The 13,330-nt window shown below is 40.5% G+C and overlaps 1 protein-coding gene across 5 annotated transcripts in view; it reads right to left on the minus strand.

Moving 5' to 3' along the window:
* Positions 1-545: 545 nt before the first annotated feature.
* gtf2h4 (general transcription factor IIH, polypeptide 4) overlaps positions 546-13,330 on the minus strand; it is a 33,713-nt gene continuing 20,928 nt past the window's right edge. For 4 of the 5 annotated variants that reach the window (XM_061760004.1, XM_061760002.1, XM_061760001.1 and 1 more), the window contains 4 exons: positions 12,072-12,119; positions 11,901-11,979; positions 10,159-10,220; positions 546-1,137 (listed from right to left, as the gene is read on the minus strand). In XM_061760004.1, the coding sequence (XP_061615988.1) occupies positions 1,027-1,137; positions 10,159-10,220; positions 11,901-11,979; positions 12,072-12,119 (300 nt within the window). In that variant the 3' untranslated portion in view covers positions 546-1,026. The remainder of the gene's footprint in view (positions 1,138-10,158; positions 10,221-11,900; positions 11,980-12,071; positions 12,120-13,330) is intronic. The other variant, XM_061760003.1, reaches the window with a different exon arrangement.

The following is a 13,330-nucleotide window of genomic DNA, read 5'->3' on the forward strand; positions in this document are numbered from 1 at the left end:
GCAGACGTCATGGTAAGGTAGCCACAGGTTGTCCTGCTACAACTCTGGCCTCTTCTCACACACAGCCAGGATCTCTCTGATGTGCTGGTTGATCATCTAGCCCACATTGAAGAGGAAAACTCAAACTTCGGGTTTGAAATATGTCTTAGGTGACACCAGTTCTGAAACTTCTCCAACACATCTCGTAAAAGTTCTTCAATACAACAATCAGGTTCGATTAATGTCAGGAGCAGTTCCCATTATTGTTTGTTTGTTTGATTGACTGAGTTGTTTACTTCTGGGATATAATGTATATCGACAGGCTACAACATTAAGAGCACAAGCTTATATGTAAATACCAACAACAACAACAAAATCTGATACCTGTAAACCCTCTCTTTTAAATTATCAGTTGTTTTTTTACTGTAATCTTTCAATCCAGTCATTGAAACCTTGCAAGAAGAAACCAAACAGTTTTTTGTAACCCCACCCAAGCTCTGCCCCTATTGCCACCTGCAGCTCAAGTCAAACTCAAATGAAGATGAATACCTCAGATGATGCCAAAGTAATAAATGCCATTTGTGTTTTTAATAGCATAACAATTTGTATTGTTCAAACTTGAACTTGCCTGCATCCGTCAGATATTCAGAAAAAGACAAACTATGGCACTGTTAGTACAGAGATATAAGTGAAATTTTTTGGGCCGTATTTTCTGCAATTTTGATATTTCATTTTACCATATTCATTTTTGAATATACAGCTATGTTCCTACTCTGTTAATGTGTTCTGAAAGGCACTATGAACATGTATGCATAGCATTATTTACAAATATGATATAAATGTTTGCAAAGGTTTATTTTATTTTACTATACATTTTTATTACTGTTCTTAACATAAAAATTGGTCGTGATTTGGGGACAATAGGAATATGCAGGTTCCAAGGTAACAACGGTTAAGAACGACTGCGCTACAGAATTAATAGTGACAGTTAAAAGTATGTCAGAAGATATTGTGGGATGGCATCCTTCCTGTTTCCTATTCTCCTGGTTATGTGTGGGACTTCTGTTGTTTCCAGAACCTCTTGACCTCACTGTGCCCGTGTGGTGTCACCACCATCACCCTGTGAGCCACATCTTGCCACACCAGACAATCCAGACCCTGCAGCAAAACAAACACTGTTAGAACATGGACACTATTTAGCACATCACTTACATTGAATTCTATAGAGAGATACAAAACAGGAACTTCTCTGAGTGGATAGGAGGAGGCAGCACTGCCCTGTTGAAAGCCATTTTATATTTCAAGAGGACAAATGTAATATTGGATGTTTTAATTTCTTGTATACAAATAGCTGGGTTTCTTGCAGACAGATTAAGCAACCAAGTGAATCTTAGGAGCTGCATAAATCCACAAACGTGTCTGTAAGAAAGGTGTTCAGAATTTTGTTGAATTGCAAAATCACAATATGTAGTATTTGTGTTTGGCGATGTGTCCACTGCATGTGCCATATGCACATATCTGCACACTAATTGACAAGTGTCATTAAGCCGCTTGATGATGAGGTCCTGCCTCCATGAGTGAAAATACTGTACAAAGCTTTTTTTTTATGCTTTTACTCTCTGCCTGACAGTGACAGCGGCGCACAAGCTTGATTCACTTGCAGTCTGGACGCAGAGGCGGGAACATTTCATGCTCTGACTGCAGCTGGGAGGGAGGGGAGTCTTGGAGGCTCAAAAGTCACAAATAAAATTTGGTTGCAAGTCATTATTATGAAAAATACACTCAGAGGTAAATTGGAAACACAAATGAGCACAAGCACCCATTACCTAGCCCCGCCCCTAGTCATCACGGTAACGAAAGCCATAGTCGGCGTACCCAACAACGGGCTGCATGAGACAGGACTGCGATATAATTCTCGATACTTGCGGTATTTTGACAAAAGCATGTCACCTACATGTTATTAACACCTAGGAACAGTTTCAAATTGTCAAAAAAAAAGAAACAAATATATTTTCATATTAGATTTGACCTTTGCCAAAGAAAACATGAAAGAAATACCAGTTGAACGTATTAGAATAAACAATAATATAATAATAAACCAAAAAAAATTGGCTTCCAGGAATATCCTCCCTGGGCCGTCACATTATCATGGGGTTGGGGTTTTGTGTGTCCCAATGATCCTTAGGAACAAAGTTTTCTGGGCATTTATGCTTCTGGCAGCAGAGTCACCCAGGGCAGACAGGTCCTAGACAAAGGAAGGCTCAAAATTCCCTTGTACAATATCTTTGGAAAAAAATGTTCACTCACACGGACAGGGGTCACTAGGGCTTCCCTCTGGAGCCAAGCCTGGAGGTGGGGTTTTCTGGTGAGAGCCTTGTGACCAGGCCTGCGCCCTTGGGGCTCGGCCAGGCACAGCCTTAAGAGGTAACATGGGAAGGGAGACCTTCCCATGGGCTCACCACCTGTGGGAAGAGCCAAGGGGGTTGGATGCGGCGCGAGTGGAGTGGTGTGGTGTCCACAGAAGGGGACATTGGCAGTCCGATCCTTGGCAACAGATGCTGGCTTTCGGGAGGTGGATTGTCACCTCTCTGACAGGGAAGGACCCTGAGCTGGTGTGTGAGGTCGAGAAGTCCGATTAGATATCGTCGGGCTTGCCTCGACACGCACCTTGGGCTCTGGTACCAGTCCTCTTGAGAGAGGTTAGACTCTCTTCCACTCTTGACACTGTACAACAACAGGCGGAATCACACTCTTTAGCCTCCTTAGTAAGGTCTATTAAGGAGTTCTGGAGAGAAGCGTCCGTCAGAAAGTCAAATCTCAGATTCAGGAGGAGCAGTGTGGTTTTCATCCGGGCCGTGGAACAACAGAAAAGCTCGAGACCCTCAACAGGGTCCTGGAGGCTGCATGGGAGTTAACCCTACCAAGTCATGTGCATTGTGAACTTGGAGAAGGCTGTGCCAACCGTGTCCCTCGGGGAGTCCTGTGAAGGGTGCTCTGGCAGTATGGAGTACAGGACCCCCTGCTCTAGGCTGTTTGGTCCCTTTGACACGACCAGTGTCAAAGGTTGGTCTACAAGTCCAGCAGTAAGTCAGATTTATTTCCAGTGAGGGTTGATCTCTGCCAAGCTCTTCTCTTTGTCACATATTCTGTTTACAACCTTTATGGAAAGAAATGTGTGGCGCAGCTGAGGCAGTGAAGGGGTCCGGTTTGGTGGTCTCAGTATTACATCTCTGCTTTTTGCAGATGATGTGGTTGTATTGGCTTAATCAAGCTGCAATCTTCAATTCTAGCTGGAGAGGTTTGCTGCAGAGTATGAAGCGGTTGGGATGAGAATCGGCTCTTTATCTTGAGGTCTTATTTACGAGTGAGGGAAGAATGGAGCAGGAGCTCGAAAGGCAAATTGGTGCAGCAGTCAGAGTGATGCAGACTTTGTATAGGTCTGTCATGGTGAAGAAGGAACTGATCTGATAAGCGAGGCTCTCAATTAACCAGTGGATCTATTGTCCCTCCCTCACTTATGGTCACAAGCTGTGGGTCATGACAGAAATAATAACGACAAATTCTGCCCCACTGGGAGGAGCCCAGGGGACAAGCCAAGACATGCTGGAGAGACTACAAAGCTACAGTCTGCCAATTACATAAGACTACAGTGCTATCACTGCAAAAGTTAGTGTAGAGCCCTGTAACGGTCTGATTTTAACCCCCCAAAGCCCACGGCTAGCCGCCGGATACCCACCACCACAACTACAACCCCAATTCCAATGAAGTTGGGATGTTGTGTTAAACAAATAAAAACAGAATACAATGATTTGCAAATCATGTTCAATCTATATTGAATTGAATACACTACAAAGACAAGATATTTAATGTTCAAACTGATAAACTTTGTTTTTAGCAAATAATCATTAACTTGGAATTTTATGGCTGCAACACGTTCCAAAAAAGCTGGGACAGGTGGCAAAAAAGACAAAGTTGAGGAATGCTCATCAAATACCTGTTTGAAACATCCCTGCAGGTGAACAGGCTAATTGGGAACAGGTGGGTGCATTGATTGGGTATAAAAGGAGCTTCCCTGAATTGCTTAGTCATTCAGCTAAGACGGGGCGAGGTTCACCTCTTTGTGAAAAAGTGCGTGAGAAAATAGTCCAACAGTTTAAGGACAAATTTTCTCAATGTACAACTGCAAGGAATTTTGGGATTTCATCATCTACGGTCCATAATATCATCAAAAGGTTCAGAGAATCTGGAGAAATCACTGCATGTAAGCGGCAAGGCCGAAAACAAACATTGAATGCCCGTGACCGTCGATCGCTCAGGCGGCACTGCATCAAAAATCGACATCAATGTGAAAAGGATATCACCACATGGGCTCAGGAACAATTCAGAAAACCAATGTCAGTAAATACAGTTTGGCGCTACATCTGTAAGTGCAACTTGAAACTCTACTATGCAAAGCAAAAGCCATTTATCAACAACACCCAGAAACACCGCCGGCTTCTCTGGGCCCGAGCTCGCTAAGATGGACTAATGCAAAGTGGAAATGTGTTCTGTGGTCCGACGAGTCCACATTTAAAATTGTTTTTGGAAATTGTGGACATCGTGTCCTTCGGGCCAAAGAGGAAAAGAACCATCCAGACTGTTATGGACGCAAAGTTCAAAAGCCAGCATCTGTGATGGTATGGGTACGGGTACTAGACTGGCCTGCCTGCAGTCCAGACCTGTCCCCCATTGAAAATGTGTGGCGCATTATGAAGCGTAAAATATGACAACGGAGACCCCAGACTGTTGAACAGCTGAAGCTGTACATCAAGCAAGAATGGGAAAGAATTCCACCTACAAAGCTTCAACAATTAGTGTCCTCAGTTCCCAAACGTTTAAAATTCTAAGTTAATGATTATTTGCTAAAAACAATAAAGTTTATCAGTTTGAACATTAAATATCTTGTCTTTGCAGTGTATTCAATTAAATACAGGTTGAACATGATTTGCAAATCATTGTATTCTGTTTTTATTTATGTTTAACACAACATCCCAACTTCATTGGAATTGGGGTTGTAGATTCCAGTTCTGTGGGAAACACTGTAGGGACTGGTAATAAGTGGGATACCATCTTTGACATGCCAATACCAGGATTTTCTTGTTTTTGATTTCAACAGAATTTATATGCATACTGGTTCACAGCTGAAAGATTGCTGTAAAAAATGCTTTATTTTGCTTTGGACTGTTGCAGGGTTAATGGCTAATTAATAGAGCAATATGAAGTTGTTTCTTTTTATTAACTGACAAACTAAACTGAATGTACAGTACTTAAGGAAAAAAAGTGAACCCCCTATTAAAAGTAAGCCTTTTGTCAATTTCTCAGATCACAGATCAATATTTGATAACGAGACTTACCTGTCGTTAAATTCTTTGAAAATCTGATTCTTTTAAATAAAAACAATAGCTTTGCCTTCATTAGTGTGTATGCATGAACGTAAGAAAAATAAAAATTTTGTATGTGCACATTTGTGGGAGTGTTATGTAATAGCGTATAGTATGAAAATATAGATTCTAAAGCAACATACAATGTTTTGTAACAAATCTTTTGGTGTACTCTGTAAATATATAATTTAATTAAGCATTCTGAAACCTATTTTTGGTGCTTTGTCTGCTTGCCCATTAAGATGGTCTGATACTTTAAATGTGTGTGTGTTTTTGTTAATGCATTGACAAACAGTATAAAAGACGTTTTAGTGCACTTGTCGAAGTGATTTGGGTAATTTAATAATTGGAGGTAGCCATGATTCAGTCTCAAAGAACCTAAAAGGCCAGAAAGTTAAAGGTCCCGCATTTTGGCTATTTAGACCTACATAGAGTGACTCTATAACATGGACTTAGTATAAAAGTATAACTTTCAATTCAAAAAACACCTTAGTTTTGTCATACGAGTGTTCAGAAAAGGCCCCTCTGACAACTACTACTATTGTTTGACCCAATTTGGATCCGCTTTGTCCATTTTTGGCTAAGACCGCCCTCTTTCCTCTGATTGGTTGCCTCTGTGTAGAAGACCCACTTGTGAGAGCACACGTGTTTGTTACAGTGGGGCAAAAAAGTATTTAGTCAGCCATCAATAGTGCAAGTTCTCCCACTTAAAAAGATGAGAGAGGCCTGTAATTTTCATCATAGGTATACCTCACCTAGGAGTGACAAAATGAGAAGGAAAAATAAATAAATAAATAAAAAAAGAAAACAATCCGGCAGCACGGTGGGCGACTGGTTAGAGCGTCAGCCTCACAGTTCTGAGGAGAGGGGTTTAATCCCCGGCCCCGCCTGTGTGGAGTTTGCATGTTCTCCCTCTGCCTGTGTGGGTTTTTTCCGGGCACTCCGGTTTCCTCCCACATCCCAAAAACATGCATTAATTGGAGACTCTAAATTGCCCGTAGGCGTGACTGTGAGTGCGAATGGTTGTTTGTTTGTATGTGCCCTGCGGTTGGCCGGCAACCAGTTCAGGGTGTACCCCGCCTCCTGCCCGATGATAGCTGGGATAGGCTCCAGCAGGCCCTCGACCCTAGTGAGGAGAAGCGGCTCAGAAAATGGATGGATGGATAAAACAATCCAGAAAATCACATCGTCTGATTTTTAAAGAATTTATGAGCAAATTATGGTGAAAAATAAGCATTTGGTCATTAACAAAAGTTAATCTCAATACTTTGTTAGATACCCTTTGTTGGCAATGACAGAGGTCAAACGTTTTCTGTAAGTCTTCACAAGGTCGAGATCTCCTCTCGAGCAGTGATGTTTTGGGGCTGTCGCTAGGCAACACAGACTTTCAACTCCCTCCAAAGATTTTCTATGGGGTTGAAATCTGGAGACTGGCTAGGCCACTCCAGGGACTTGAAATGCTTGTTATTGTCATGTTGAAAGACCCAGCCACCACATTTCATCTTCAATGCCCTTGCTGATGGAAGGTGGTTTTCACTCAAAATCTCACGATACATGGCCCCATTCATTCTTTCCTTTACAGGGATCAGTCGTCCTGGTCTCTTTGCAGAAACACAGCCCCAAAGCATGATGTTTCCACCTCAATGCTTCACAGTAGGTATGGTGTTCTTTGGATGCTACTCAGCATTCTTTCTCCTCCAAACACGACAAGTTGAGTTTTTACCAAAAAGTTCTATTTTGGTTTCATCTGACCAAATGACATTCTCCCAGTCCTCTTCTGGCTCATCCAAATGGTCTCTAGCAAACGTCAGATGGGCCTGGACATGTACTGGCTTAAGCAGGGGGACACGTCTGGCACTGCAGGATTTGAGTCCTTGGCAGCATAGTGTGTTACTGATGGTAGCCTTTGTTACTTTAGTCCCAGCTCGCTGCAGGTCATTCACTAGGCCCCCCTGTGTGGTTCTGGGATTCTTGTGATCATTTTGACCCCACGGGGTGAGATCTTGCCTGGAGCCCCAGGTCGAGGGAGATTATCAGTGGTCTTGTATGTCTTCCATTTTCTAATAATTGCTCCCACAGGAGATTTCTTCACACCAAGCTTCTTACCTATTGCAGACTCAGTCTTCTCAGCCTGCTGCAGGTCTACAATTTTGTTTTTGGTGTCCTTTGACAGCTCTTTGGTCTTGGCCATACCCACAACCCAACCCCAGATAATTGGAGGGAAGTGAATAAAAAATAAAATCAATGATTAAAAAATGCATAGGTGAGGATGATCACAATGTACCCTGCCAGTCTTCCAATTGTTTAATGTGTCACAACATGTGACAAGCAGTATGGAAAACCCAAAGCTGAGGGACAGAGCTGGCGTGACCAACACTGTGACAGCAACACTGTGTGTAAAACTTTGGTCAGCGATGTAGCAGTCACACACACCGGGATGCAGAGTGGCACCTATGTATTAGCAGATGATGATACGTTTAGCAATCGAGGTGCACTGAGTTGGGAAGGTCAAGGAGAGTGGAGGGGATCGTAGGATCATTTTCTAAAGCTATTTAATGCAAACAAAGTCTGATAAGAACGAAGGGCCTCAATAAGACAGGAAACTAAAGGCATAGCTAAAGAAAGAAGGTCATCAGACGAGAGGGAGTGATGTTGTACTCAGCTTTTTGAAAGGTGCTACTTCTTGGGTACTGATTAATGTGAAGGGCAACTAGTTTGATATATACTTCTGAGGCTGCTTCAGGTTGAAATACATGTCACTTACAGGTTAATACTACAGCTGTTGGACTATGAGCTCTGATCAAGATTTTGAATAAACCTTTGGCAATATTGTAAAAATGATACCTGTAATTAATAATTGCCATTAAAGGATTTCATAATTTAGGAATACATTTAATATAATTTATTATAATAAAGACTTAGCAATTTTGTCTTTAGATGCTGAAAAGGTCTTCATGGGGCAGAATCTCCTCAAACTGGTCGAAGGTTTAGGGATGTGGTAACTCATTTATTAAATGGGTTCACTTAAGTATAAAAATTCAACAGCAGAAATCTTGTCCAATTGAAATATTTCAACATCCCTAAATATATAAAAGTGGAACTTCGATAAAACATAACGTCTGGACTGAACAATGTGTCCAAAACCAGTTTCATTTGTCACTTAAAATGCTGTTGACAAAGTCTGTCAGGTCCAGAATTGGCTGCTGCTGTTTTCTGGCGGAAGTCAGACAAAGAATGGTATTTCTGGGTCAAAGATATACAATATGACTCGATCCAATTTCAAAAGAGGTGCCTCCCGTGCCTACGTGGCAGTCATGTTTAATGTGAGGCATTGACGTAGTGGCCATGTGATTATGGTTCTATCTATTGTCTGTTGAGGATCGAGCAAGAGAGCGGCATGGCTCTGAGGAATACGAAACAAGTCTTGGGAACATGCTATTTTTGGTACAGTTACATTTTTTTTTTTTTTTCCGTCAAGCCGTTCGCCTTTGGCAACAGATTTGGAACTAGGAAGCACACTAATTGCTCGCGGCTCATCAAAGCGACTCGTCAATGATGAGTGTTGTATATCAACAATGTCACGATGGCCAAGCACATTGGCGTGGTACGTTAGGGTGAAATGTGAAAAAAATTTAAGCTTCTTTTTATATTTCGGACGAACCCCTCCAGCTCCCCCGCCCGCCCGCCTCTATTAGTATGTATTTAATGTAGTAGAAAGATTTGAATATTTATGAACTCAAATTGTGCCCAGACGCGAAACAGGTTGTTGATGGTATTTACCCTCCTCAAATAAAGGACGTTAATGAGTCAATCAGGTGGATCTAATTACCAACTTATGTAATTGGGAAAGTTAAAACATGAAAAATGACCACGCTGCCAAAGGTGATTTCTCTTTTTCAAAGTATCCCTTTGCCACCTACTCCTTTATTCTCCAAACTGAAACAAGATTCAGATTTACTGTATATGGAATAACAGGAAGCCAAGGCTTATCCTTATTCTAGCTACCATTTGTTTGAGGGGGTTCAAAATGCACTAACTTGACATGGTACTACTACCAGGCAACACAACTCATGTGTCTCATATTTCTGATGGTCGTATGATGTATGAATTGATTTGTGTTTAATAAAACTCTGATAGATCCTAATTGAAATATGAATCACTATAAGATAGAATACAAACGGGGGAAAGCTGAAAGTCACTTCTACAAAAAGAGTTGTTTTTTTTGCCAATCATTTCAATGCACACAATTGAAACACCAATGTTGGCTTTTTGCAATGGTAAGACATTGTTTGCAAATGTTTAGACTTTTCCTCTATTTTGTTTTAATAAAAGATAAATCTGTGATTTATTTTCATCATGAAAATATGGATTGTAGGAAATCAGTAATCATATCCTAATTAAATCATGATTCTCACTCTCAGCACAATATAAAATAACCATTATATTTGATATTATATACACATACATTGTTTATAAAGAAATAGCAATATAATAGGCATATTTCATTATAAACTTTCCATTAGCATGATTCTCTTTTGCAAATTAGGGGGCTGATATCATACGGTTATAATGCCTTTAAGTGAGGTGTGCGGAGTCCATTTCGACTTAGTTTAAGATACCATATGCAGTTCCTTGCTCAGTAATTGGCTACGCACATGTCAACAGAAGATGGTGGATGAACTAAAATAACCAGTATTCATTATACTAAAATAAACACTGATAGAGCATCCACTTAAGAAATACTAAGAATAAATCCAACCTGAGCTCTGTCTCGCAGCACCTCAAAGTCAGCCTGGGAGAGAAACTGGTTGTAGAGCACTCCTGAAAGGGACAAGGAGATAAAAAGTTACAGCTTTATTAACTATAAACTACAAAGAGCATGTGAAGGCTAAAATATTTTTTGCCAAGCTGAAATGCAAACAAAAGAAACATTAATTGAGGACAGAACACTGGGTAATAGTAATCACAGAATATCACGGCAGTTCAGATATCATGTAAACGTGGTATGTGCTGTATGTCAGCATCATCATGATTGTTTTCTATTGCTGCTTTGTGACTCAACTCAACTTTGTTTCTACTTGCCTCGGATCGGGGCGGTTGGTTTTCCGCCTTAAAAATAGCAGCTCAAAAAAGATATATATATTTGGTCAAAATCAGACAAATTACAACAATGGAGGAGAACGTGAGTAGCCTGTATTTATTTCTCAGGATGTGAAGGAGATTAATTTGAGAGGAAAGTGGTACCATAATTTTTGCGAAGGCCTGTTGCATGAGTTTGTTTCTTTCAATAATTTTGTTGAACGACAAGTCAAAAGCAAGGTCTGATTTTCCATTGGTTAATTTTCATTGAATTTGTATTTTTTTTAATTACTTTTGACAGATTCAAGTTATTTCTGTGACCACTGCGGGTTTTCATTACTTAACTGAAGAGTCCCAACAATTTTATCCACGTGTATCTCATAGTACATTCTTTTCCCAGTGAAAATACATTTATTGTGATTGGAGCCACGGCGAGCTGAGTAGGGACCAGATGTGTGTAGTAATGCGCTACATTTACTCAAGTAACATTTTGGATAGATTGTACTTGTCAGAGTAGTCTGAATACATCATACTTTTTACTCGAGCATTTAAGAAGAATCGCTACTTTTACTCCGTTACAATAATCGACATGCCACTCGCTACTTTTTATCCATTATTGCATGCGCGATTTTTAGAATTCATCTTCAACTTCTGCATAGGACGCTGTTGCACCAATCCAAGGTGAACATAGTGTCATTTGACTTCAATTCACCAATCAGACGGCACAAGGCATTCACATGACCGCACACTTCATGGCCCAATCAAAACGACTCATTTTGTGTGAGGGGCGGGGGGGGGGGACAGCCAAGTGTTTACAGATTCCGAAATAAAAATCGCTTTTAGTCCCGTGTCTGCCCAAACATGGAATATTTCAGCCCACTTCTCACTTGAGAAAACACTTTTTGGTAAGTTGCAGATGTTTCTATTACCATCAACTCTCTCTCTCTCTCTCTCTCTCTCTCGCACAGACACAAACAATATGTCTTTATTCAGTCATTTAAGTGAATAAAGCAAATAATGTTTCTGTATGGCTCAATGGATGTGCTGTCGGTTTCTGGGCACTTAAAAATTGAAATGGTGGGAGGTGTGTGTGGACTCCCATATATGATTAATTCTTATTTTATTTGATGTTCAGGCTCTCATTTTAAAAAAATCTCAGAAGTTACCATTAATCATCAACTTCAAACAGACAGACATTTAAACTGACACCACACTTTGAGGCTAGTGCTAATAAAGAACATATAGGTTTAGCAGTTGAACTGAATAAAAGTCTCTGAACAATTTTTGAAGGTTTCAGTAAAATCTAAGCCCTTGTCTACTTTGTAGCTGGCATTGACATCACTGACTGCAAGACCATAAATTCCCCTGATGCATGTGCGCACACACACAGGCACGCATGCCGAGATTACTAAATCCGCTCACCCTCCGTGAATTGCAGTCTATCTCTTTCCAGCTCCCAAAGTCGTATCTGATCTGTTATACTTGGAGGAAGCACTGGTGTCTGAAGCACAGAGATGTCAGGTGAAGACACTCTAGGCAGTTGATACATGGAGAGCTTTTTTTTTTTTTACTTTATAACGACCAAATCACTACCTGTTTCAGCATGATAGGGTGTGCTCTGGTTCTCAGAAAGTGGATGATCTGCAAAATTAAAGTCAGTTTGTACTACAAATGCTGTGACAAAAACATTGATATGGAGAAATCTGATGCACATGAAATATTTCTTCAATTTTGATGCTCTTATACATGTCAAAGTCCTAAAACTGACACTATTAGGTGTACAGAGATGTAATATTTTGTTCTGATTTCAACTGCCTTTGTACAATTATGTATGTGTACCAAATGTAGCCAGTGAGTGTATGGTGGCCATTACTTTTGGGACGATGGAGGCATAGTAGACTTGCACTCGATTGTAGGAAATCAGTAATCATATGGACAAACTTTTATATACATCACAGTGCTTCAACTAAAATTCAAGTATGCCTATATATCCAGTAAAAATTTTACTTAGCAGAGGAAAATAAATTACAAGATTCTCTCATTAGCGGCAAGGTTAATCTAACGATATAAACGACAGAGGATTATATCATATGATAGACGTTTTATATTGTAACTTACAGCCTCAATTCCAATGAAGTTGGGACGTTGTGTTAAACATAAATACAATGATTTGCAAATCATGTTCGACCTATATTTAATTGAATACACTACAATGATATTTAATGTTCAAACTGATCAACTTTTTTTTAGCAAATAATCATTAACTTAGAATTTTATGGCTGGAACACGTTCCAAAAAAGCTGGGACAGGTGGCAAAAAAGACTGAGAAAGTTGAGAACTGCTCATCAAACACCTGTTTGGAACATCCCACAGGTGAACAGGCCTCGAGGCAATAAAATTTGTTTTAATAAAAGCATATTTGCGCCACCCGGAACCAATTTACGATACCTGGACCCGTCACAGACTTTTGTTACGAACGGACGCACTGTTGGACCAGTGAAAAACATTGTGGTGATTACTTGAGTACTCGACAAAATATTGATAGGATAACAGATTCTATAAAGATTGGATAGTGCCAGCCCGAAAAAGGAGCATCCCTGAAAGGCTCAGTTGTTCACAACCAAAGATGGGGGGGCGAGGTTCACAACCTCTCAACGTACAATGACAAGGAATTTAGGGCTTTCATCATCTATGGTCCATTATATCGTCAAAAGATTCATAGAATCCAGAGAATTCTCTTCACGTAAGCGGTGCGGTCAAAAACCAACATTGAAAGCCCATGACCTTCGATCCCTCGGGTGGCACTGCATTAAAAACAGGAATCATTGTGTTAACGATATTGCATGTGGGCT

Source organism: Phyllopteryx taeniolatus, chromosome 21 (assembly GCF_024500385.1).
Source record: "Phyllopteryx taeniolatus isolate TA_2022b chromosome 21, UOR_Ptae_1.2, whole genome shotgun sequence".
Classification (NCBI taxonomy): domain Eukaryota; kingdom Metazoa; phylum Chordata; class Actinopteri; order Syngnathiformes; family Syngnathidae; genus Phyllopteryx; species Phyllopteryx taeniolatus.